The sequence below is a fragment of the Coregonus clupeaformis genome, chromosome 1 (genome assembly GCF_020615455.1).
Source record: "Coregonus clupeaformis isolate EN_2021a chromosome 1, ASM2061545v1, whole genome shotgun sequence".
Classification (NCBI taxonomy): Eukaryota; Metazoa; Chordata; class Actinopteri; order Salmoniformes; family Salmonidae; genus Coregonus; species Coregonus clupeaformis.
The window spans coordinates 52,003,412-52,027,998 of NC_059192.1; the positions used below are offsets into that span (position 1 = coordinate 52,003,412).

The 24,587-nt window shown below is 45.6% G+C and overlaps 1 protein-coding gene, 1 non-coding gene and 1 pseudogene across 16 annotated transcripts in view; 1 reads left to right on the forward strand and 2 right to left on the reverse strand.

Moving 5' to 3' along the window:
• Window positions 1-7,812, reverse strand: part of LOC121570388 (calcium/calmodulin-dependent protein kinase type II subunit gamma) — a 127,815-nt gene extending 120,003 nt beyond the window's left edge. For 7 of the 15 annotated variants that reach the window (XM_041881869.2, XM_041881887.2, XM_041881935.2 and 4 more), the window contains exons 1-2: window positions 7,604-7,811; window positions 6,232-6,326 (exon numbers count right to left, since the gene is read on the reverse strand). In XM_041881869.2, the coding sequence (XP_041737803.1) occupies window positions 6,232-6,326; window positions 7,604-7,668 (160 nt within the window). In that variant the 5' untranslated portion in view covers window positions 7,669-7,811. Of the gene's footprint in view, window positions 1-6,231; window positions 6,327-7,603 lie in introns of all 15 variants that reach the window. The other 8 variants (XM_041881861.2, XM_041881848.2, XM_041881883.2 and 5 more) reach the window with 2 other exon arrangements.
• A 7,595-nt stretch (window positions 7,813-15,407) lies between these two features.
• On the forward strand, window positions 15,408-15,461 carry LOC121585152. The gene has a single exon (XR_006003805.1). It is a non-coding gene; the product is annotated as a U7 small nuclear RNA (small nuclear RNA).
• A 2,936-nt stretch (window positions 15,462-18,397) lies between these two features.
• LOC121585061 lies at window positions 18,398-20,780 on the reverse strand (annotated as a pseudogene).
• Between the last annotated feature and the right edge of the window lie 3,807 nt (window positions 20,781-24,587).

Consider the following 24,587-nt stretch of genomic DNA (forward strand, 5'->3'; position numbering starts at 1 on the left):
TGTGCTGAGATGGATTCCATATGCAGCAGCAGCAGAGGAATGACAAACGGAAAGAAACACAATAGAAACCTGAGGCTTAGACCACTGACTACAGACTCAAATACAGAAAACACAAAACACGCTGGTGACCACAGAGAGCTTATATGACGATTCTAACAGAAGTAATCAATCAGACCCAGTCTAATGCAATACAGTATAATGTAATGTAGAATAATTGTAATGTAATGTCACTAGTGCTGAGCGATTAGCTGAAATATTATTATTTTTAATTATTATTACTGAACAACGAATTGACAGACATCGGTTCAATTACTTGAATTCCATTTATGATTATATTTTTTTGTGAGCTCTATGCTCCGTTTCTCTAGAGAAATCATATCAAGCGCACAAGAGACATCAAATCAAGAACGAACTGTGGGATGCTGTAGGGAGTTGTAGTTTACAATAGTCAAATATTCAACCTAGTTCAGGGCAGAAAACATGCTAATTAACTACAATGACCAGAATCCATTGCGCTTGTTCTTCCCGGGCCCCGCACACAGACTGCATGAGAGAGGAATGTACACAACACAGCGACAGTAGGGATAGAGACAGTTCATGAGGTAGATATACCCGATTGATAGTTGTAGCAGTCTTGAAAGTATGCCTTAAGAACTACTAAAATAGTTATTTCGTCAGACAGCTCTGCAGCATGTGCATATACTAACTAGCTAACTAGGTACTAGCCTAATTGAGATAAGCCGACTAGGTGAAAAATCTGTCGATGTGCCCTTAAGCAAGGCACTTAACCCTAATTGCTCCTGTAAGTCGCTCTGGATAAGAGCGTCTGCTAAATGACTAAAATGTAAATGTTTTGCCTGAGCAGAGATGAGATGATGACTTTATGAAATGAAATAATAAAGTCATTAAAAAAAAAGATATATATACACAAGTGAAATATTTTATTTAAGTAAAGTAATGTGAATAAATGATGGTTAATAAGTGATATGCACTAAGCAGTAATGGGCAGTCACTACTGTACCATCATGGGGCTCTTGTTAGAGACAATGGAATGTTTTCAATGTTTTGGCAATTGAGTCGTTCCATGTCATTTCAGTAAACATGACACCCACCATCTCAGATTGTTCTGAAATTGTTTCTGCAGTTAGAAACAGGTCAGATTGGCATTCCTTAAACATGATTTTGTTGAAATTTAATTTTATCTCTGCAAAATTAAGGTAATTGATTGCACAAAAATGTGACATTTTAATTTAAAGGATTCAGATAATATTCAATAAATATAGTACCCAACATCCGATTTGGACCAAACTTTTTTCCTACCAATGAATAAGACTTGAAGAATCCCCAAAAAATGTCAAAAGCCACCAACGAACCCCCCACACCCCATGCCAATCCCATCCCAACAACCAGTATAAAGTATCAGTTCTCTACGTTTGACAAGTAGTATGAAGCTGCGGATTGGAGTATTGCTTCTCCATACTATGTAATGTATGGAGTGAATCTGGTGATGTTTTTTTTCCCTGTTCAGAGACATTTGTCATTAAAGTTGCTTGCATTATTTACCACAAGGTAGTGTGAAAATACCAGGTTTTGACTGTTCCTGCTATACCGCCACACACTTTTATCAATTTTGATGGTCTCTTGAGTTTATTAAATAGATCACAACATTTCCTTTGCAACTAGATTTGGTTCATGATGAAAATAAGATAAATTGAATCCAGTCCTCCTTACACGTAGGAAGAAGTTTGGTCCAAATCGGATGTTGGGTACTATATTCATTGAATGGAAAAATGGCCGATTTGGGTGCAATCAATTAGCTTAACTTCTCTAGAGATCAAATTATATTTCAACAAAATAATGTTTCAGGAATGCTAGTCTTATCTGTTACTAACTTCAGAAATTATTTCTGAACAATCTGAGATGGTGGTAGTCGAAATCGTCTTTCTTGTGTTTTTGAGGTGGAATGACCCAATTGAATGTTCTCAATATTTGGCTTTGGAATTTAAATTAAAAAGCTCTGAAATCATTTCAAGGTCATATTTCATAATGCATTTAATGTTTACAAAAAAAATATATAGGAAACCGTGATTTTCCTTTACAAAACGAACCAAAACCTTTCTCAAAAAACACTAATCTTTCAGCACTACTAGTAGTGGTCCCCAGGACAGAACAAGAGCACTTTCATTTGTGAGGTCACTGTGACTAAGGAAAATACTGGCTGTGCTGAAAAACATGCTGAGGAACAGAAAGATGCGTTTTGACCCAAATGACAAACAAACTACAAAAGCTATCTTTATATAAGCAATCAGTACTTTTCTTTTTTTGTCCGATTTTGGAGGACAACTTCATTATTTGAATAGCATTATCTGTCATCACACAAATATATAGTAGGCTATAAACACACGTGCACCCACACACACACACACACACACTCCCTCTCTCTCAAACACACACAGTTTGTTCCATTAAAGATTCACCACGGCAGTACTGCTACATTTATCAGGACTCTGCCAATCGGCCTACAGCGAGTAGTACAGAGGAAGCCTTCCAAGGAGACGGAGGGAGAGAGAGAGATAGAGATGGAAAGAGGTAGAGAAAGGCTCTCTCCATTTTTCAATTTCCATCCAGCACAGCCTTGTGCTAGCGTCAATTATTCAGCAGCACAGTTCCATCAGCCTCTCGACACCATCAAGGGCCTCGCTGCCTCTCCTCTCCTCTCCTCTCCTCTCCTCTCCTCTCCTCTCCTCTCCTCTCCTCTCCGGCTGCTCAGACTCAGGCTATAGGGCTCAGGATCAGCGTACGTTCCATCCCATCCAGCCAGGCAGGCATATAGTATCCTCCCCTTCCCCCCCTTATTACCCAGCCAGCCCCTCACGTCCCCTGCAGCAAACCCTAACCCTGCAGCAAACAGCAAACTCTGTGAGTGACAGGGTACATCCATGCAGAAGGGCATAATGACACACGCACACAGGCAGGCAAACGCAGGCAAACACACACACGGTGAAGCAATAAAAGGTTAAACGCTGCAGTACTGGTCAGAGCCCCCCATGAGAGGTTGTCCAGAGTGACCTGGTGAGTAATATGAGGGGGGATGAGAGGTTACTGACTGTCAAGAGCCATAATATAACAGAACACATCCCATATACAACCAGGCCTGCTGACCTGGGCAACTCAGCTAGCCCTGACGCACTGGGTTAAGACACACACACAATCCACAGGCATAGTCACTGACCGATAGTCAGCTGGCTTGACCTCTATGGCACACACACAGACACACACACACACACATTGGGATTTAATCCTACCCACGTCATGCACTCAACTCATCTGCACAAATGCTGCAAAGCTCCCAACTCGCACCAAAAAATATGTTACCTATTGCGTTTTCTAAACACACATCACAAAGGGAATACAGAATGAACTCACACACACACACTGAGCACTGTCTGCTAATAGCAGCGGACTGAGCTTGTTTCTCTTCTCCAGATCTGTTATTTTTTCCTCCTGTTAAAGAGATTGGCTCCCGTGCCGTCCCTAGGAGGGGTGCATTACATCGTGCCAGGCTTTATTCTCTATACTCGACTTGAGTGGGTTGAGTCACTGACGTGATCTTCCTGTCCAGTTTTGCGCCCCCTCGGGCTCGTGCGGTAGGGGAGATCTTCGTGGGCTATACTCAGCCTTGTCTCAGGGTAATTAGTTAGTGGTATGTTGGTACCCCTCTAGTGGTGAGGGGCTGTGCTTTGGCAAAGTGGGTGGGGTTATATCCTGCCTGGTTGGCCCTGTCCGTGGGTAACTTTGGACGGTGCCACAGGGTCCCCAGACCCCCCGTGCCTCAGTCTCCAGTATCTATGCTGCAATAGTCTATGTGCCGGGGGGTATGGTTAGTCTCCCATGTCCCTAGGAGGGGTGCATCACATCGTGCCAGGCTTTATTCGCTATACTCTCTCTCTCTCGCTCTGCTGTGTGTGCATCTTGCTAGCTGTCACTCAAACGGTGAGGGGCTGAAGCTTATTGTCTATAACTCGATTGCTAGGGGGCTTGCCCACATGGGGGAAAATGTAGGGAAAATGGTGCGGCACAGCTTCCAGAAAAACAGCTGCTTTCAAACTACGAATTTTGTGGCTGATTGAGGTAAAACAGCAATTCTGCTCATAAATTATGCATGTGTGAACTACACATCCAGCCCAAAGCGGGAGGTTTACAAAATACTTAGTAGTCGCCAAAGTTCCAGAGCATGTCTTTAACTTTATACATAAATAAAGCCTCATGATGACCCGTGTAGCTCAGTTGGTAGAGCATGGCGTTTGCAACGCCAGGGTTGTGGGTTCGATTCCCACGGGGGGCCAGTATGACAAAAAACAAATGTATGCACACACTAACTGTAAGTCGCTCTGGATAAGAGCGTCTGCTAAATGACGTAAATTGTAAATGATGGCAGTTCTCTTTTCCCCATGTCTAGATGGATGGTAGATCTGAGGGAGATGATTGCAGCTTCGGTTTGTGTAAAACACATTGGCATGCCCAGGGCCTTCAGCTCTGATTAAAAGCAGTGGGCATGAGGAGCTGTAGGGAGGTGAGGAGGGGGGTAAAGGGCTCTGGTTCAGCTTGGCTCTCCTCTCCTCTACTCAGCTCAATAGGACTGGAGCATTCCTCTCATTCTGTGCCAGCCAACATGATGAACAGTTTTAAGAACCCAGTTGCCAGGTTACTTGACGGGATCACTGCCAGCCGCTGCTAAAACACAGCACATCTAATTACCTGTTGTTGTTTTTTAAGACTGTTTTAAATAAATGATTTGTTTACTGGCCCATCCGTTGAGACCATGGCAGAGGGGGGCAGAGGGGGTAAGTGGGGCCTGTTGTAATTCAGCTGGCATCCCTAGAGGACGGAACAATCTCACACCAAGATCTGGCCTTTGTAATTCTCATAATAATCAAACAACCTCCACTGCCCCTCCATGGCCATTGCTAAAGCCTTCTCAAGACGGAAGGGAGGCCATATCTGCAACAGTGTGGCCACGGGAAAGAGGTACTTTTACTACTCGCAGTAAAAGACTGCTTGGATTAACAGGTCAATACCCAGTCAGCACAGCTAAGATTGTGCTTCAGGAAGATTTATTCTTGGAGTAATTGGCAGCCGGGACTGACGCAAGCAAGGACGGTGACAACAATGTCCCAAAAAAATTGGCGACGCAAACATTGAATTACAGTGTAACAAGCATGGCGTAGCTGTTTGACGTTTCAGTGCCATTAGTCATGGCAATTTATGCCCTAATGCACACAGTGACAGAGAGGGAAAGTGCTGAGGCCTAAAAAATCTAATTAATATCCATCTCCATCACAATGTCAAGCCCAAACAGGAGATGGGCCAACTCGATACCTGAACAAACAGGTATCAGCCGTGTCCACTTTCCCGAAATAGATCCGGAGCCTTTTGTCTCTGCTGCTGCTGCAGTGGCAGATTGGCCATGTCTCACGTATCCCCATGCAGCCCTCCTGGCCAAGGCTTGATTAGAGCAGATGATATCCACACTGAAGTGTGACAGCCTCCTCTGGCCAAGAGGACATGCTTTTCTGTCTGGACTCCATGTCTCTGATCAGGGGATCTCACAAGGTGAGCGGGAAGATAGTTTGAGAGGAGAAAACAGAAAACACTGGTGTAGCCCTAGCAGCAAATAGCAGTATTGTGACCACAGCTATGACTAAACAACACAAAGGTGATCCAGATCCTCCTAAAAGGCCTCTGGCAGTCTGTATTCACAAACACACTCGGTTGCTGAGGGCAGGAGGAGAGCATAAACAAACGCACCACACACAGACAGTGGCTGAGCTATGGCTCTGGGGTAGGCAGCCACAGTAACAATATTTCCCGCTGGACTGGAACATCATGAGATGAATGCTACTGTTTATCTCAATGAACAAGGAGCTCTGTGAAGTCATAGTTCCCAAAATATATTGCATTTACCCACACTATGCAATTTGGCACACACCCTTTGACAAGTTGACGTACCCGTATGTAACACTAACATATAATGTAATTGTATTATGCTGTTTAAAATAGATATTAAATGGATCAAGCACTTTCATGTGCACATGGGTAATTGAATAAACCAACAATGAAAAGTACCTTCTCCAGTGTCGATCTCCTATTGAATTATGATTGGTCCAAACAATGTCACAGGCATCAAAGCATACATTATTGTAAGTGGTGTAATATTTGACTTTGTCTTACCTCTTGCTGATAGTTTTTTTGTGTTGATAATTTTAGCAGCAAATTCCTGGCCATTGGACTTTTTAATGCATCGCCGGACAACGGAGAAGGCACCTCTGTAACGAGACAAAATTAATACACAAAATAGCAACATGAGATCATGTGACAACTCTCACTACTGCAGTGCACACACAATACAGCCCACCAAAGTCAATATTGTGTCTAGTTCAAATCGAATCTCTGTGTAATAAAGAAAATGGTAAAAAGTGAAAAATAGTGTTACAAGAATTGACCCCACTCCTCCCGAACATCTGTCAAATGAGAAACGTTGCAATTTGAACTAATCGACGGTAGTGCTATATAGCCCATCACTGTCGTACACAGGTGTAAAAAGTTAATACAAAGCAATGCATAATAACCAGTTGCTTGGCATGTGATAACTAAATTATGTATAATGTAATAACTTAATATTTTTGATTAGAATAGCCGAAAACTGTAGATGAAATTGCTCGCAGTACTTTCTGGTGTCTCCCTCATTCGCTGCTTGTGGGGGAAATCAGCTCAGAGGAAATGTTAATATGGAGGGGCCGACTCATAAGCCTACACAGGAACTAGTGTGCAGAAGTAACTTGAGCACCACAATACTATCCAGAGAATAAACCAAAACATGAGAAAAACTACGAAAAGTCTACTGTAGGCTATGCCAACTGAATGTTGTATTAAGCCTACCATGTATTAAGCCTACCACCGTCTATTATGATTTCATCATGCATACTTGAAACTGGAAATGTATGGTTATAGGTGGAGTTGGACGTACACCATAACTAGCCACTGCTAACTGCAAAATATAAAACTGACGGGTTACAAAGTATCTTTCTACTTGGTGGTTTATGCCTGTAGTACTCATTTGTTACAATGTTACAATGAACAGAATGAAACACATTGGATACATTTTAGATCGTTACACAAGTAGCCAGTGTAACATTCCTCCCTGTGTGGCTCTCTATGAAAAATAACCCAAAAAGTACAATGAAATGATAAAAAATAGATAGCGGGAGAAGGTGTTACCTTGAGATAAATCAGCACTATATCTATAGCGGATGTCGTTTAGGTGTCCAAAATCTATGGCACTATATCTATAGCGGATGTCGTTTAGGTGTCCAATATCTATGGCACACCGAGGCATGGCAAACTCAGTACAGGCATGCATGCTCGAGCCTTCCGACACTAACTCGAGATGTATTGTAATAAAAAGTTGTTCGACTATAAAGCTGCCTGAACGAGGAAATAAGCGATCGTCTCTTCGTTGCGGGGGTGCCTTTCCTGTTTGTCTACAAAGCAATACAGGAAAATTTATAAGAACAATAGGATGATATATGTTAATGTCGCTTACTTTCCGAGCTCTTCGTACAGCTGATATTCGTCTGTAAATCTGGTAGAGGTTACAATTGCAGCCATGTTGTGCAGTAGGGTATCGCCTCTCTTTTCGGTGACTGCCTCGCTCAGGTTTACGGAGGAGATCTCATAAACTCAAAGGGAAGGGAGATACTGGAGCGACAAAGAGGGAGGGGAGAAATAGTAGGAGAGTGGTTGTAGCCCTGGTGGTGGTGGTTGAGTTAGAGAAAAAAAGGCTAGTAACGCGATATTTTCTGCCTGGTCTCGAGCGCCACTGATCTAGGATCAGCTTCCTCTACCTAAATGTTGAAGGTAGCCTATTATCAATCTTAGTTTAAAGTAACACTGACCCCAGATCAGTTTATATGGGCGGCGTTATCCTGCTACGAGGGAAGTCGAGACGAGGGAAGTCGAGAATAAAAGCATACGTGATCTGATGCTGCATTTGAACAGAGATACGGCAGGCCTAAATGAAAGCGACCACATGAAATTATATCTAAGTGTGATTGTTGCAGATTTCCACCTCTGAATTTCTCAGTGTAGGCACTTGAACTGTAAAGATACGGTAAAGATAATCCTACTGTAAAGATAATCTTCCTGAAAAATGATAGTGTGAAGTGACTAGGTCTACCAGTAGGCCTTGACTGATTTTTGGTTGATATCCATATGGGTTGAAAGGGATCTATCTGGTTTAACACTGACTTGCCCTGCGTAGAATTTGATAGGATTTAATCACGATCAAACACATCTTGCAACAAACCCTCAGAGCCAATCCATACCTGTCTCTCAGAACTTCTGATTCACGGTCCACTCTGTTGGCTCAGCCTTCCTTTTCAGAATGCAACGTTGCCTTTGCATGTCACCTTCACACCCATGCACACATTTCCTCCTGTCCTGTAACATGTTCCTTCCTACTGATGACCTTTCAGCATCTTCCTTTGACTGCCCCTCCTGTACTGTATGCAGTGGGATGGAGCTCCTCTACCGTCACCTGACATGAACCCATTTTGTAACATAATGGTCTTCACTATCATCATGCCCTAGGCTCCCCATGTCCAGCTGCCCCCAACCTCCCCCTGCTGCCCCTTTCCCCCCTGCCTCCCCCAGCTTCCATATTCATCAGAGGGATGTGACTCCCATCTCTCCAGGAGTCTGGAAGAGCTGCCTACTGTAGCATTCATTATCTGTACTACTGTCTCCATCATAACAGGCTCATAAATCCAGAGAGCTGCTGCTGTGAAGGAGAAATCTGTGTCTTGTCCATCTGGGATTATAGGTTGAGAAAATTGAACTAATTACTGTTAAGTCTCTTTTTAGTCTTAGAGCAGTATTTAACTGTAAGTTGTTGGAGCATCATTTTTATGTAAGGTTTATCTGAGCTTTCATTAATTATTTATGAGGAGTAACGTTATTAACATGATGTCACGATCGTCGTAATGAGTGGACCAAGGCGCAGCGTGAAATGCGTACATCTTTTGAGTACTATAAACGATAACAAAACAACAAAACGAAACGTGACGTCCTCGGTCATAAACACAAACCTACACGGAACAAGATCCCACAAATGACAAGTGCACAACAGGCTGCCTAAGTATGGTTCCCAATCAGAGACAACAAGACACAGCTGCCTCCGATTGGGAACCACCCCGGCCAACACAGAAACACACGATCTAGAAAAGAACACATAGAAAACAAAACATAGACACTACACATACAGTGAGGGAAAAAAGTATTTGATCCCCTGCTGATTTTGTATGTTTTCCCACTGACAAAGAAATTATCAGTCTATAATTTTAATGGTAGGTTTACTTGAACAGTGAGAGACAGAATAACAACAAAAAAATCCAAAAAAACGCATCTAAAAAATGTTATAAATTGATTTGCATTTTAATGAGGGAAATAAGTATTTGACCCCTCTGCAAAACATGACTTAGTACTTTGTGGCAAAACCCTTGTTGGCAATCACAGAGGTCAGACGTTTCTTGTAGTTGGCCATCAAGTTTGCACACATATCAGAAGGGATTCTGTCCCACTTCTCTTTGCAGATCTTCTCCAAGTCATTAAGGTTTCGAGGCTGACGTTTGGCAACTCAAACCTTCAGCTCCCTCCACAGATTTTCTATGGGATTAAGGTCTGGAGACTGGCTAGGCCACTCCAGGACCTTAATGTGCTTCTTCTTGAGCCACTCCTTTGTTGCCTTGGCCGTGTGTTTTGGGTCATTGCATGCTGGAATACCCATCCACGACCCATTTTCAATGCCCTGGCTGAGGGAAGGAGGTTCTCACCCAAGATTTGACGGTACATGGCCCCGCCCATCGTCCCTTTGATGCGGTGAAGTTGTCCTGTCCTCTTAGCAGAAAAACACCCCCAAAGCATAAAGTCTCCAACTCCATGTTTGACGGTGGGGATGGTGTTCTTGGGGTCAAGAACACCATCTTGAGTTGATGCCAAAGAGCTCCATTTTGGTCTCATCTGACCACAACACTTTCACCCAGTTCTCCTCTGAATCATTCAGATGTTCTTTGGCAAACTTCAGACGGGCATGTACATGTGCTTTCTTGAGCAGGGGGACCTTGCGGGTGCTGCAGGATTTCAGTCCTTCACGGCGTAGTGTGTTACCAATTGTTTTCTTGGTGACTATGGTCCCAGCTGCCTTGAGATCATTGACAAGATCCTTCCGTGTAGTTCTGGGCTGATTCCTCACCGGTCTCATGATCATTGCAACTCCACGAGGTGAGATCTTGCATGGATCCCCAGGCCAAGCTGCTTGGCGATGGTCTTGTAGCCCATTCCTGCCTTGTGTAGGTCTACAATCTTGTCCCTGACATCCTTGGAGAGCTCTTTGGTCTTGGCCATGGTGGAGAGATTGGAATCTGATTGATTGATTGCTTCTGTGGACAGGTGTCTTTTATACAGGTAACAAACTGAGATTAGGAGCACTCCCTTTAAGAGTGTGCTCCTAATCTCAGCTCGTTACCTGTATAAAAGACACCTGGGAGCCAGAAATCTTTCTGATTGAGAGGGGGTCAAATACTTATTTCCCTCATTATAATGCAAATAAATTTATAAAATTTTTGACATGCATTTTTCTGGATATTTTTTTTGTTATTCTATCTCTCACCGTTCAAATAAACCTACCATTAAAATTATAGACTGATCATTTCTTTGTCAGTGGGCAAACGTACAAAATCAGCAGGGGATCAAATACATTTTTCCTTCACTGTATAAACTAACACCCTGGCTCAACATATAAGAGTCCCCAGAGCCAGGGCGTGACAGTATCCCCCCCAAAGGCGCGGACTGCGACCGCGCCAACTAAACCCAACAGGGGAGGGGCCGGGTGGGCATTCCGCCTCGGAGGCGGATCCGGCTCCGGGAGTGACCACCACCCTCTAACTACCCCCCCGTAGCGCCCCTGGTCTGGTCCCGCTGGCTGGAGCTGGACTGGACATCGGTGGAGCGGATTGCTTAGGCTCCGGTGTGGAGCAGCTGACCGGTACCTGACCAGGCACCGGTGAAACAGGCACGGGCTGTGCCGGACTGACGACGCGCACCACAGGCTTGGTGCGGGGAGCAGGAATGGGCCGGACCGGGCTGACGACGCGCACCACTGGCTTGGTGTGGGGAGCAGGAACAGGCCGGACCGGGCTGACGACGCGCACCACTGGCTTGGTGCGAGGCGCAGGAACAGGCCGGGCCGGGCTGGCGACGCGCACCACTGGCTTGGTGCGAGGGGCAGGAACAGGCCGGGCTGGCGACGCGCACCACAGGCTTGGTGCGAGGGGCAGGAACAGGCCGGGCCGGGCTGGCGACGCGCACCACAGGCTTGGTGCGAGGGGCAGGAACAGGCCGGGCCGGGCTGGCGACGCGCACCACAGGCTTGGTGCGAGGGGCAGGAACAGGCCGGGCCGGGCTGGCGACGCGCACCACAGGCTTGGTGCGAGGGGCAGGAACAGGCCGGGCCGGGCTGGCGACGCGCACCACAGGCTTGGTGCGAGGGGCAGGAACATGCCGGACCGTACTGGGAACACACACCACTGGCCTTGTGCGGGGATCAGGAACGGGCCGGACCGGACTGGTAACACACCCCAGTACCCCTCGCCGTGCCTCTACACTCTCCTTCCCTCTAATGACCAATGGCCCCCGTAACCTGGTGGCCTTCTCTCCTAGTCCACAATCTCGCCCTGTAGCTGCCTCCAGCAGCCCCGTCGTCCATGCCGTGTGCCCCCCCAAAAAAATGTCTTGGGGTTGCCTCTCGCCGACGACGGCCCGGTTGGCGCCGCTTCTCCTCTCCTGCCTGGGTCTCCCCCTTCATCGCCCTCCGGTAACGGACAGCCTCCTCCTCCGTTATCCTCCCCCAACCGAGGAGGACATCTACCAACGTTACCTCCGGCGTTTGCTCCTGGAAACGCTGCTTGGTCCTGTTTTGGTGGGATCTTCTGTCACGATCGTCGTAATGAGTGGACCAAGGCACAGCGTGAAATGCGTACATCTTTTATTGAGTACTATAAACGATAACAAAACAACAAAACGAAACGTGACGTCCTCGGTCATAAACACAAACCTACACGGAACAAGATCCCACAAATGACAAGTGCACAACAGGCTGCCTAAGTATGGTTCCCAATCAGAGACAACAAGACACAGCTGCCTCCGATTGGGAACCACCCAGGCCAACACAGAAACACACGATCTAGAAAAGAACACATAGAAAACAAAACATAGACACTACACATATAAACTAACACCCTGGCTCAACATATAAGAGTCCCCAGAGCCAGGGCGTGACACATGACTTGTTCACAGTATGTTTAAGTGTATGCCACTGCTCCCGCTCCTTGTCTGTCCGTGTGCACACATGCATGTTTGTATAGAGAGAGAAAAAGACAGAATGCGCTGCAAGTGTATTTGTACACAGCTGTGCTGCTGTTCATGCATATCTGTTCGGATAAATTACATATCTGTATTTGTGAGTGTGTGTTTTAAACAACGAATGTTTGTGTGTTCGTTTTTTTGTTGCTGAGAGAGATACAATATGTGTCAATATGACCCTGTTTGTGAGTGCATTTCTCTCACAGACCCTGAGCTTTGTCTCTCAACTGGGCAAGCCTTTCACAGTCAGGCAGCATTGCGGAGGGAGAGTGCCAGTGATTATAGAGTGTTTGCAGTGAACACAGGAGCTGTGCTCTGGCTTCTGCTGTAATTGCAGGTAGGCTGACTGATATGAAAGCCTAATTAGAGCGGTGCAGAGGTGCCTGAATATTAATTGCAGCATTTTCTATGATGTTCATGTCGGACAAGACTTCAGCAGGCAGTATGCAGTGTGGAGTGGTGGGTGGTAACAGTAGGAAGTCAGATCCTGGGAGGAGAGAGGAAAGAGGAGAGAGGGAAGAGGAAGAAGAGGAGGGGGAGTTCGCCACTTTGCTCTTTGCCAAATAAAAGCTGCATGTATCAAGGTGATCGGTGAGAGAATGCATGGTCCTATGGAAACAGTATCCGTTTCCAAGCCAGTACCCTTTGACTTCTCCTGAATGTACCAATTGTCAATATTTTGTGTGATCATTATGTATTCCATTGGTGGTCTAGTGCTGCAATGGTGGTTGTCTCCTAGATTTAAAGGGCAGCTGAACTCACTGATTTTGCCTGGGCTTTTCTGCTGCTCATGAATAAAAAAACGAGACTTGAGTTTTGGGGGTGTGGTTCGATGTGGGTAGGATATGTTCGCTTTATCGTACCCTGGCAGTTATTTATGTTTTTGCCTGTTGAGTCACTGTAGCAACAACATAGCCACTACCACTTCCTCAAAATAGTCAGAATGAATCAAAAAATCTATAATTAATTTTATTGTTTTTGCCGAGGAGGTCTTAGTCGCGCAATTTTACATCTAGTTAAGGTGTTTGGTGTAGTATTTCTCAAGTAAAACAATTCCTGAAAAACTAGTCAGTGCACTGAAAAGCACAAGCTACACACTGTTTATCTGTGCCCAAAATCACTAGCTAGCTAGCTAAGTTCCATCTCTGTGTTTGTCAATGAAGCTAGATAGTAATAGCTAGCAGGCACCTTGAGCAGGCAGACCACATTAGCTAAATCAGCTTATCAAGTCACTGGCGAGTGGCAACGTGTGTGCTTTGGTGCCGTTTTGTATTTACAACATTCTCACTATCAATTACCACAGTGTGCGTCTGTCTGGCAGTGTTTCATAGCAAATCATGTTACAAAAACAGGTTGCGGCAGGACACAAGATGCTCGCGAATGGCTTTTGAATTTCGGAATATTGGCAAGTGGCAGTAGATGACTTGAGTGATCATTAAACACATCAGCAAGTGGCCACTCCATAAAGGGCTTAGGGGCCAAATGAGTGATTCCATACGCTCCAGGCCAAAGAAATACCAGGATTTGGGGGATTTTCAAAAATATTTATCCATAGAATGGTCCTGTTTCTCTGTACATGACAAGACTCAGTCATTCAGTACACGCTGTTCGTTTTTGTTGTCCTAGGCTACCTGGCTAAAATGCTTGCTCGCTAGATTAACTTAATGGGCAAACGATGCACCAGGCCAGCTCGTTAACATTAGCTAGCCAACTAAATCTAGCTACATGTTGAACTTACAGTAAAACCTCAAGTCCAAATCCCTATCTCCATCCATAGCTAATTTAGGAAAGGGACGATTTTTGCTAGCTAGCTGGGCACCGGATGACAATGACCACTCCATAAAGGGCTTAGGGGCCAAATGAGTGATTCCATACGCTCCAGGCCAAAAAAATACCAGGATTTGGGGGATTTTCAAAAATATTTATCCATAGAATGGTCCTGTTTCTCTGTACATGACAATTCTCCCTAGGCGTTACCATCCCGTGTTAATGGGCAAGTGGGTATGATTGTAATCCAAAACCAACCCTCATGTAAATTGTGACGACCTCAGTTACACAAATCTCACAAAACTCGGACTTTACTGACTTTATGACCAAAATGATCCTACTTACACGGTTTGTTTGTTTTTTTCGCACTGGAATAAATGTTTCTGACAAATATTGATGCCACATAGGCCATTTTCAACTAAATAAGTTGTTCTTTTAGTTCAGCTGCTCTTTAACCCATTTTGAAACAGTATACAGATGTAGGATCTTAATTTGAGCCAGTTTGCTATAGCAGCAAAATAATCCTGCAGCAACTATAAATAATGGACATTTTTGTAGTGGTTGATACATTTTTCTTTAGGGCAAATCAGGTCTGACATTTCAAAGTGGAAATTACAAACTTTAGAAGCCTTTTTAAAACTCAAAAACAATACACATTTGTATTTCCTGCTTTGCAGGACAATTCTCAGCAACAAAAGAGTGATCAAATTAAGATCCTGCATCTGTATACTGTAGAATACTATACTACACACTGTAGTATCCCTCGATCGTGTAGTGCTTACTATAGAATTTTGTAGTATACTGTAGAATACTATACTCCACACTGTAGTATCCCTCTACCATTTGTAGTACTTAATATAGATTTTTGTAGTATACCGTAAAATACTATAGGAAATACTACAGTATTATCCACAAAAACACTGTGGTAAATTCTACAGTAATGTCTGCAAAAACACTACAGTTTTTAAACTATAGTAATACTACAGTATTTGATTTGTATATACCCCACCCATTCCCCTCCATCATATCCCAATTTGTGCCAACCATGAGTGAAAAACCTACATTCCAATTATAGACCATATATTGTGTTCCCTGCAGGTTATAAAAAAGAGCAGAAGCTCTGAATTATCTGCTTGGACTGCAGTCCTACCTACAGGTTATGGTAAATTTGCTTGTTTAGTATTTGTCCAGTAGGTTTCCTCAAGGAGAAAGCCCCCACTTATTTGTAAAAAAAACACTATATTAAATACTACAGTCATGTCTGCAAAAACACTAAAGTAAATACTTCAGTATACTAAAGTAAAGTCTACAAAAATACAACAGTGAATATTATGGTATATAAATATAGTAATACTACAGTATTTATACCATATTATATTGTTAATTTTTTCATGTCAGTAGTTCTCCACAAGCCTTGATTCTCAACAAGCCAATTCACACACACTGAGACAATATAGAGCCCTCCCCTCTATTCCAGTTTTTGTTGCTCCGTCATCATCGTATTACATTGCATAATTGATACGCGTAGCAGACACCTCCAGCCACGGCTGGCTGAAGAGCTTCCACGTTCCATAGTAAACAACTCCACTCTACAGTAGTGGAGAGAGATACAGTAGCGGTACCATTGAGGTTGAGTGACTCACTCAACAAGAATTACGCCAATTTGGCTGGTGGAAGGAAATATCTTTCAAGTGCCTTTCCTCTCTTCCTAGTTCATGCTTCAACTGGTAGAGAGACTAGGAGTGAAGTTTGGCATGGTGTGTAGAGCACAGCTGATAAGTAGCGGTTGGGCAAGGATTCAAGAGCTGAGAGCACCGCCTCCCTCATCGCCTCCCTCATCGCCTCCCTCATTGTACTGTACTCAATAATTCTGCACTTCTTTCCAAATGCCTGTTTGTTATCGCTCTGTCTATCTGCACAGAGGAAGGATAAGCAAGACATTGTTATCCCCAATCATATGGTGAAACTCCCAAATGAAAACAACACATATAGTTTACTATACTGTATCTGAAAACAGGAGGCTGCTGAGGGGAGGACGGCTCATAATAATGTCTGGAACGGAGTGAATGGAGCGGTATCAACCACATGGAAATGATGTGTTTGATACCATTCCATTTATTCCATTCCATCCATTGCTATGAGCCTGTTCTCCACAATTCAGGTGCAACCAGCCACCTGTGGTATCTGAGTCGCTATGTCTTTCTGCACAGTGGAAAGATGAGCAAGACATTACAGGCAATCATATGGTGAAACACCAAATTAAAAACATGTAGGTATCTGCATAAAGCTGTTCCTTTCTGTTTTCTGGCAACTGTGGGATATCATTACTGTATACCTGCAGGCTGTCGATTACAACATGATAGGTTTCTACTAACGACCTATTTAAAAGGACAGATCAATTCCAAGGGCTAATAGGTGACCCTTTACCAAGGGACACTGTAAATGTGTCCCTGCCCATTCTTTGTCATCACACAGGTTTAAAGGGTGACTGTTTAACAGCTCTGCTGTGTTTTAGTGTGTTTACACTACAGTATGTATCCACTATCCACACTATCTTCATGTGTCCTACACATTACTTCACTCCAGGGCCACAACCCTTTATTTTATTTCAACTCAAAACGCTAGAGGTTTTTGAAGGCAGAGAGCCCAACTCTGAACATATCAGACTGCTTATGTTGCAGTTGTTACTGTATGACGGATCGCTGCAACGTCATTAAAGGTCACTCCCTCCCAGCTGACCTCCCGGACAGCACACTGTGTGTGTCACCTCAGTGATTTATAGCTTGTGTCACTTCACAGGAATCAGCTCGCTATATGCCTTTTCTCTCAGACCTCTCTGAGTTTTGGGGTTTAAAGCTGTAGTGGCTCGCTTCAAAAAGCCCCAATGTTCATTCAAAGCATTCTTGACAAATCTCATTCCCAGATTCCAGTTTCAGTATTTTGGCTGTGATGATAGTACTATGCATATATCTACATGGAATGTGCACACACACACACACACACACACACACACACACAATCTCTCTCTCTCACACACACATGTATACACACAGATGTTCAACACAAGTGACAAATTGTGTGCATTTATGAATGGAAAGCAGCAAACGGCAGAACACATTTCAGTATACCGTTAGCATCAAACTATACATATAAACTTACTGGTATGTTATGATATGCACATCTTTTCAAATGGCGAGATTACAGATAAGGCAGGGAGTGCTTCAAACAGCATGGCCTTGCTGCCCGCCTAGGATGCCTTCCTCCTCCTCCTCCTCCTCTCCTCCTCCTTTCTGTTTATGTAACTCTGTACATCCGATCTCAATCCTCACTCACATGCATCCTGCCTATTACTTCAAAACTGACCTGATCTCCGAATGAAATGAGAAAGAGTGAGGAGGAAGAAGAATACGAGAAGAAGACAATGAAGAGGGAGGAGGAGGAGGAAGAAGAAAATGTTCCTACTGCTGTAGGAAAGAGGCAAAGAGCAAGAGAAAATCTGATGAACTGAGAGATAGAGGGAGAAAGAGAGAGAGATTGGACAAGAGGGAAGGGTGAGACTTGGCTGGAGGGAGAGAGGAGGAGGCAGGGAAGTAGTAGGCAGCTTGTTGCTGGAAATAAGAAATGTACAGTGCTTCTCCCTTCTGTGTGTGGGATTGTTGCATTATATACAGTACAGGCATAATCACACATTAGTTCCTACACAAATGGCTTACAGTCAAGAGATGCAAGCCTCACATTTGATCTAATCTGATGTGATCTGGCACCTATAATGTGACACATCCAAACCCTAAGTGTCACCCTGATCCAGTCTGCTCCAGTTATATCCACATTATTTGAGTCTGCGATTTGCCAGCCGGCATATCACACTTACAGTGTGAGCCACATACACTCTTAGAAAAAAAGGAGCTATCTAGAACCTAAAAGGGTTCGTCAGCTGTCCCCATAGGAGAAGCCTTTGAAGAATCCTTTTTGGTTCCAGGTGGAATCCTTTTGGTTCCAGGTATAACTCTTTCCACAGAGGGTTCTACATGGAACCCAAAAGGGTTCTATGTGGAACCAAAAAGGGTTCTCCCTGGAACCAAAAAGGGTTCTCCTATGGGGACAGCCAAAGAACCCTTTTGGAATCCTTTTGTCTAAAAGTGTATGTCTGGAACGTGGCTTGGGTTTTGGGTGTACTGTACTGTAACCGCACTGAAGAGCACAACAGCCAATGCATTTCTGGTTCAGTTTATGCTGGCCAATCCCCAATTTATGATTTTGACGCAGTGAGGTGTTGTTTAGAGTTGGTTTGGCAAAAGAGGAGTATGTCATGAGCAGCGTGTAGCCTGGACGGTCCATTATATCACCAAGTACAATAAAACAATTAAAATTAAAGAAATATCCCTCTGGGTTTCTGAGTGTCATTCTGATTTTGTCCTGATGATGGGCGGATGAGACATCTAAAACTCACCCTCAACATCAATCTTACAGTTGCACACTCCTTGGTGGCCAGGGTGTCCACATCCCCCCATGGAGCTGAGGGTCCGCCATGTGGTCATCAGGTGGGTTTCGGGGGGGACCGGCCGTCTGGTTGTACTCGGCCAGTCTGGCCAGCAGTATCTTGACCACCTCCGGCCGTGCATCAGCCAGGTTTGACATCTCATAAGTGTCAGCGGTGATGTTGAAGAGCCACACAGACTTCCCCCTCTGGTCCCAGTGTTGCTCCATGCCCTGCCACTGCTGGGGCCCCCGGACAGGGTCTGGGGGGCACCCAGTCCTCGTCACCCACATTTTCAGTCAGCAGCTTCCAGTACTCAGCCCGGATGGCTGGCCGCACAGCCGTGTCCCAGATGCTGAAGCTGTTGAGGGCCAGGGTCCTGGAGTCTGCCTCACTGGGCCATCGGGATACCGGGTCGATATGAACAGGATCTCAATGCGGGGCCAGTCTGGCTGATGGCCCCCCACACGTTGTGGCCGTCCAGCTGGCCTCTGCCCTTTTCAGGTGCCCCTGCCAGAGACAGCACGGTGGGGTACCAGTCAGAAACATGGATCAGCGCCTTGCTCACCTTCCCTTTCCGCTTCAGGAGTGGGCTGTGGACAAAACCCACTGCCTGCACTCCCCCCTCCCAGTAGGTACCCTTCTCCCCTCGCAGGGGCCAGTTGCAGCCCCCAGAGAGGGGCTGGCCCCCATTGTCTGAGGAGTAGACCAGGACAGAGTTCTGGTAGAGGCCCCTGGTCCTCAGCTCCTGCACCAGCTCCCCCACACCCTCATCCACACAGCTCAGCATAGCTGCATAGTGTCGTCGCGGACGGTTGTCAAGGGTACTGTAGCGTTGCAGAAAGTGGTTTGGTGCCTGCAGGGGTGTGTGGACGGTCTGGAGGGCCAGGTACAGGAAGAGGGGCTTCCGGGGGTCATGGGCCCTCAGGATCTTCTGAACCCTGGATGGAAAGAGGAGTAGGCCACCAGGTCTGGGTTACATCTTTATATAACTGAGACATTATGTAAAAGACATCAACTCTGTGGTGTCCAAATCTTTGAAATAGCCCAAGACTTTGAAATGCCCAATTATAAAAAATGTGAATCATTTTATCAAGGACACTCTAAAAACCTATCCATTCTGTTTCCAACATGCACAGTAGTGTTTAGTACTAGATAAGCTCCTTTTCATCACCATAGATATGTGTAAGGGCTGGCCTCACCTCTTTATGTAGAGCGTTGTGGAGCAGTTACTGCTCATCTCCAGTCTCTCCCCGTCGTGCAGGTCGAAGCCATAGGCCTCAGCCTGGTCACAGCTCTGATAGGAGAAGTGGTCACCCCTGCCAGTCAGGGAGCCTAGGAAGCTATGGAAACTGTGGCCCGTGGGCAGGTAGCCCGGCCGGCAGAAGCCCAGGTGCCACTCCCCTACCATGTGGGTGTTGTAGCTTGCCTCCTGCAGTTGCTCAGTCAGGGTGGGAGCATCCGGGGGCAGGCACAGGGGCTGGTGCGCCTGGATGATGGAATGATGGAGGCCCGTGTGAATCTGGTACCTGGAGAAAAGGGGGAAAGGAGGGGGAGGTGAGATGAGAGCTAAAACAAGATTATGTCATTTCCCAAACCACGATGGGAAAGATTCCCAGAACCATTTATTGTCAGGGATCAACATCAGAACCTTCAAACATACATGTCTATTCAAAACAACATGCAATGTTCTGACAGATCACTCCTTTATTTAAAAGCAAGGTTATAAGAATGCACAGGAGTTTGAGAGGAATCATTCCATTCAGGATAATATATAATAAGCCAGTACAATAAATACAATTACTCACCACCCAGTCATGAGCTGGCTGCGTGAGGGCGAGCAGATCGGCTGGACATAGTAGTTCTCCAGCTTCACCCCCTCCCCAGCCAGCTGGTCCAGGACTAGAGTGTGGACGTCCGAGCCATGGTAGCCCACGTCCCCATAGCCCTGGTCATCCGCGATGATGAAGATGAGGTGGGGAGGCACGCAGCAGAGACAGCCTTGTATGGCCACTCCGAGCAGAAGGAAGCCCGACTCGACAGCCCCACTCTTAACCATCATCAGTCTGGAGGTTAGTGTATGTCTGGGATCTGTTACTCCGATTCAGACCAGCCTTGCGGAGCACTCCCTGCTCTTTGTCTGCACAAACAGTGGGGGTTGTGAATGCAGGAGGCTACCTGTTGAGGCCACTGAGTGCATAGAGAGCATAGTGAGTGTACGTACACCCGAAGAAGGATCAATCTTTCTTGCTGCGCTGTAGACTAGGATCCCCCTACCTCTCTGTTGTCTCCCTATCCCTCTCCACATTGCATAAGACATCTTTGATGTGGTGCGAGTAGGTGAGGGTAGTGGAGAATGTAGCTGTCTGTGAGATAGTTTGGTGTGTGTCACACTGCTCTGTCTGTCTCAGGTTCTGTCGAGGTTGTTTCTATCTGGGCTGTGTGTGTGTGTGTGTGTGTAGTTGGAGTTACAGAGGCTTCCCATTCACAGGAACCTGCCACATTCTTCTACCCCTACAGGCACCTCCTTGGGTCGGCTGGGCAGAACTGGATCACTGGCACGCGCACATGCACAAACGATCACACACACACATAAACACACACACACACATATATATGCACACACACCCACGTAATTGTTTTGAAACTCCTCCAAAATCCATTGAAAAACACACGTGGAAGGTATAGTTCACAGGGTGAAACACAATGTTAACACCTCCTGGCCACGAGGTAAACTACAATCCTACAACCACAAGCTCCAGCTGCATTGACAACTACAGTGCCTTCTACAGACACAGCCACTGCTGCTGGGGTTGAGGGAACATAGGGCTGAGGGAACATAGGGCTGAGGGAACATAGGGTAGACCCCATGAAAGGCCTGCTGTGGAAAACAACAAGCAGAATCAATGCCTCCCGTCCCTCACATTTCAGTTTACTCATAGATAATAAGACTTGAAAACACAGAGCATCAATAGATCTGTCTGAGCTCCTGATGCTCACAAGGTGAATCATGTTGATTTATTAAGTTACCTTTCTGTAACCATAGGAAAGCACCGGTTTTGCTCTCATTCAATTCCCAGAACAGAAGCTTTATCAGTGAATATTTTCTCCATACAGTAATAGTCATATTAGTGCTCAAATTGAAGTAATGATGGAAGATTTATTTACAGTTTTGAAGCCTGTAGTTGGATCAGAATGTGACACTTGTAGCTGGATTCTTAAAAACACATTATCTGACAGAGAACGACATTAGGGAAGTATTTTACAAGTAGAACTTCATTAGTGTAAGTGAACATAGTACAGTGCAGTAGTAACAGACAACCATGTACTATTTCAGAGGACATTCACTCACCATCAAGATCTGAAGCAAATATGAAAATAGATTTCTACAAAATATTAGTCTTTCATTGCCCAATGTTAATTGAACGAAATCACCACTGATAACCATTCATACGTAAACACACAGTGAACCCTATCTTGTGATCAGTGAGTAGAGCAGTATCACATCTGTAGTGGGGTAACATTTGATATGTGTATATTATATATACCTCACATGCGACCCATGATAACACTATGTAATTAGCCTATTCAAATGTTTATTTGTATCTGTCTCCATTTAACATGATAGTAAAACCATGTGCAATCAAGTATTATGTGTTTAGCTGACTAAGATAAAGAAATGGTCATGAGAAGCTGATATCAAAGCAACTACAATGTAATAACTTTGTAAAATGAATGGATTCACATACAAGGCATAAAGCTTAAGTTACAAGCAATACTGACAGTAACAAAGCATTATTCTAGGCATATAGATTCTAAGGTTAACTTACAAGACAAAGCATGAACAAAGAGATGACTACTAGGCCAGAGGCTTAGAAGCCTGGGAAATTAAAAAATATCATACAACCTTCCTCCAATGGACAGGATATGAGAGAGAACAACAGACCTTCATTACATTTATAACATCTGAAGGTGTAATTTTTCAAACCAAAACCATCCACCATTGACCAATCAAACGATACGAAGTTTACAGTAACCTGATCACCCAGGCCCAATTTCCACGGGTTGTCACAGCATTAAAGGCTTGTGTGGGGGATTAGACCAATGTAAATAGACAATAAAATCCCTTTGCATAGAGTAATTTAGTTCACCCTGCACAGATACAAGTTACCACAGAGATCATATATCCATATAGGTAGCTTCAGAGTTCTACTCAGAGAACAAGTTTCAGATAGATACCAAACATAGATACTATAGTATTATTCTATCACACATTCAATAGTCAGTCCTCTGGATACTACAGAGAGAGAGATACAGTGGCTTGCGAAAGTATTCACCCCCCTTGACATTTTTCTTATTTTGTTGCTGTCAGTAGTTCCGATGTGGATGTGGTGGAGGAGTCAGGCGCAGGACACAGAGGATACGTCCAAAAGACTTTAATAGTCCAAAGAGCAACAAACAAAACACGACCTCGAAAACAGACGGAGGTGAGGCAATTACGCAAACACGCGTAAACAATAATCCCAAACATGGACAGAGTGCAGACACGCAGCTCTGCACGACAGGCAGAAAATAACAACACACAATCAGACTAATGCAAAACAAGGAACTTATAAGACAAGTAATCAACACACAAATGGACACAGGTGTAAAAGACAGACAAAAGCAATCACACTACGAAACATAGAGCGGTGGCAGCTAGTACTCCGGGGACGGCGAACACCGAAGCCTGCCCGAACCAGGAGGAGGAGCAGTCTCGGCAGAATCCGTGACAGTACCCCCCCCTTGACGGCGGCTCCAGCCGTGCGCCGACCCGGCCTCGGGGACAGCCAGGAGGACGCGGACGCGGGCGCGTGGGATGCCCACGGTGGAACTCAGTCAGGAGGGATGGATCGAGGATGTCCCTCCTGGGCACCCAGCACCGTTCCTCCGGACCGTACCCCTCCCACTCCACGAGATACTGGAGACCACTCATCCGGCGCCTCGAGTCCAAGATGGCCCCGGACCCTGTACGCCGGGGCCCCTCGATGTCCAAAGGGGGCGGAGGGGTCTCTCCTATCTCATCTTCTTGGAGTGGGCCAGCTACCACCGGCCTGAGAAGAGACACATGGAACGAGGGGTTAATATTTTTGTACTCTATAGGCAGTTGTAACCTGTAACACACCTCGTTCAATCTTCTCAGGACTTTGAAGGGCCCCACAAACCGCCGACCCAGCTTCCGGCAGGGCAGGCGGAGGGGCAGGTTTTGAGTCGAGAGCCAGACTCGATCTCCCGGTGCGTACACCGGTCCCTGACTGCGGTGGCGATCGGCGCTCGCCTTTTGTTGACGGATGGCACGCTGCAGATGGACATGGGCAGCGTCCCACGTCTCCTCCGAGCGCCGAATCCACTCGTCCACCGCAGGGGCCTCGATCTGGCTCTCGTGCCATGGTGCCAGGACCGGCTGATAACCTAAAACACACTGGAAAGGTGTTAAATTGGTGGAGGAGTGGCGGAGAGAGTTCTGGGCCATCTCTGCCCAGGGGATGAACCTAGACCACTCCTCCGGCCGGTCCCGGCAATAGGACCTCAAAAACCTACCCACATCCTGGTTGACACGTTCCACCTGCCCATTGCTCTCTGGGTGGTACCCCGAGGTAAGGCTTACCGAGACCCCCAAGCGTTCCATGAACGCCCCCCAAACTCTGGAGGTGAACTGGGGACCTCGGTCAGACACAATATCCTCGGGGACCCCATAGTGCCGGAACACATGGGTAAATAGGGCCTCGGCGGTTTGTAGGGCAGTAGGGAGACCCGGCATTGGAAGGAAACGACAGGCCTTGGAAAACCGATCCACAACGACCAAAATGGTGGTATTCCCCTGGGA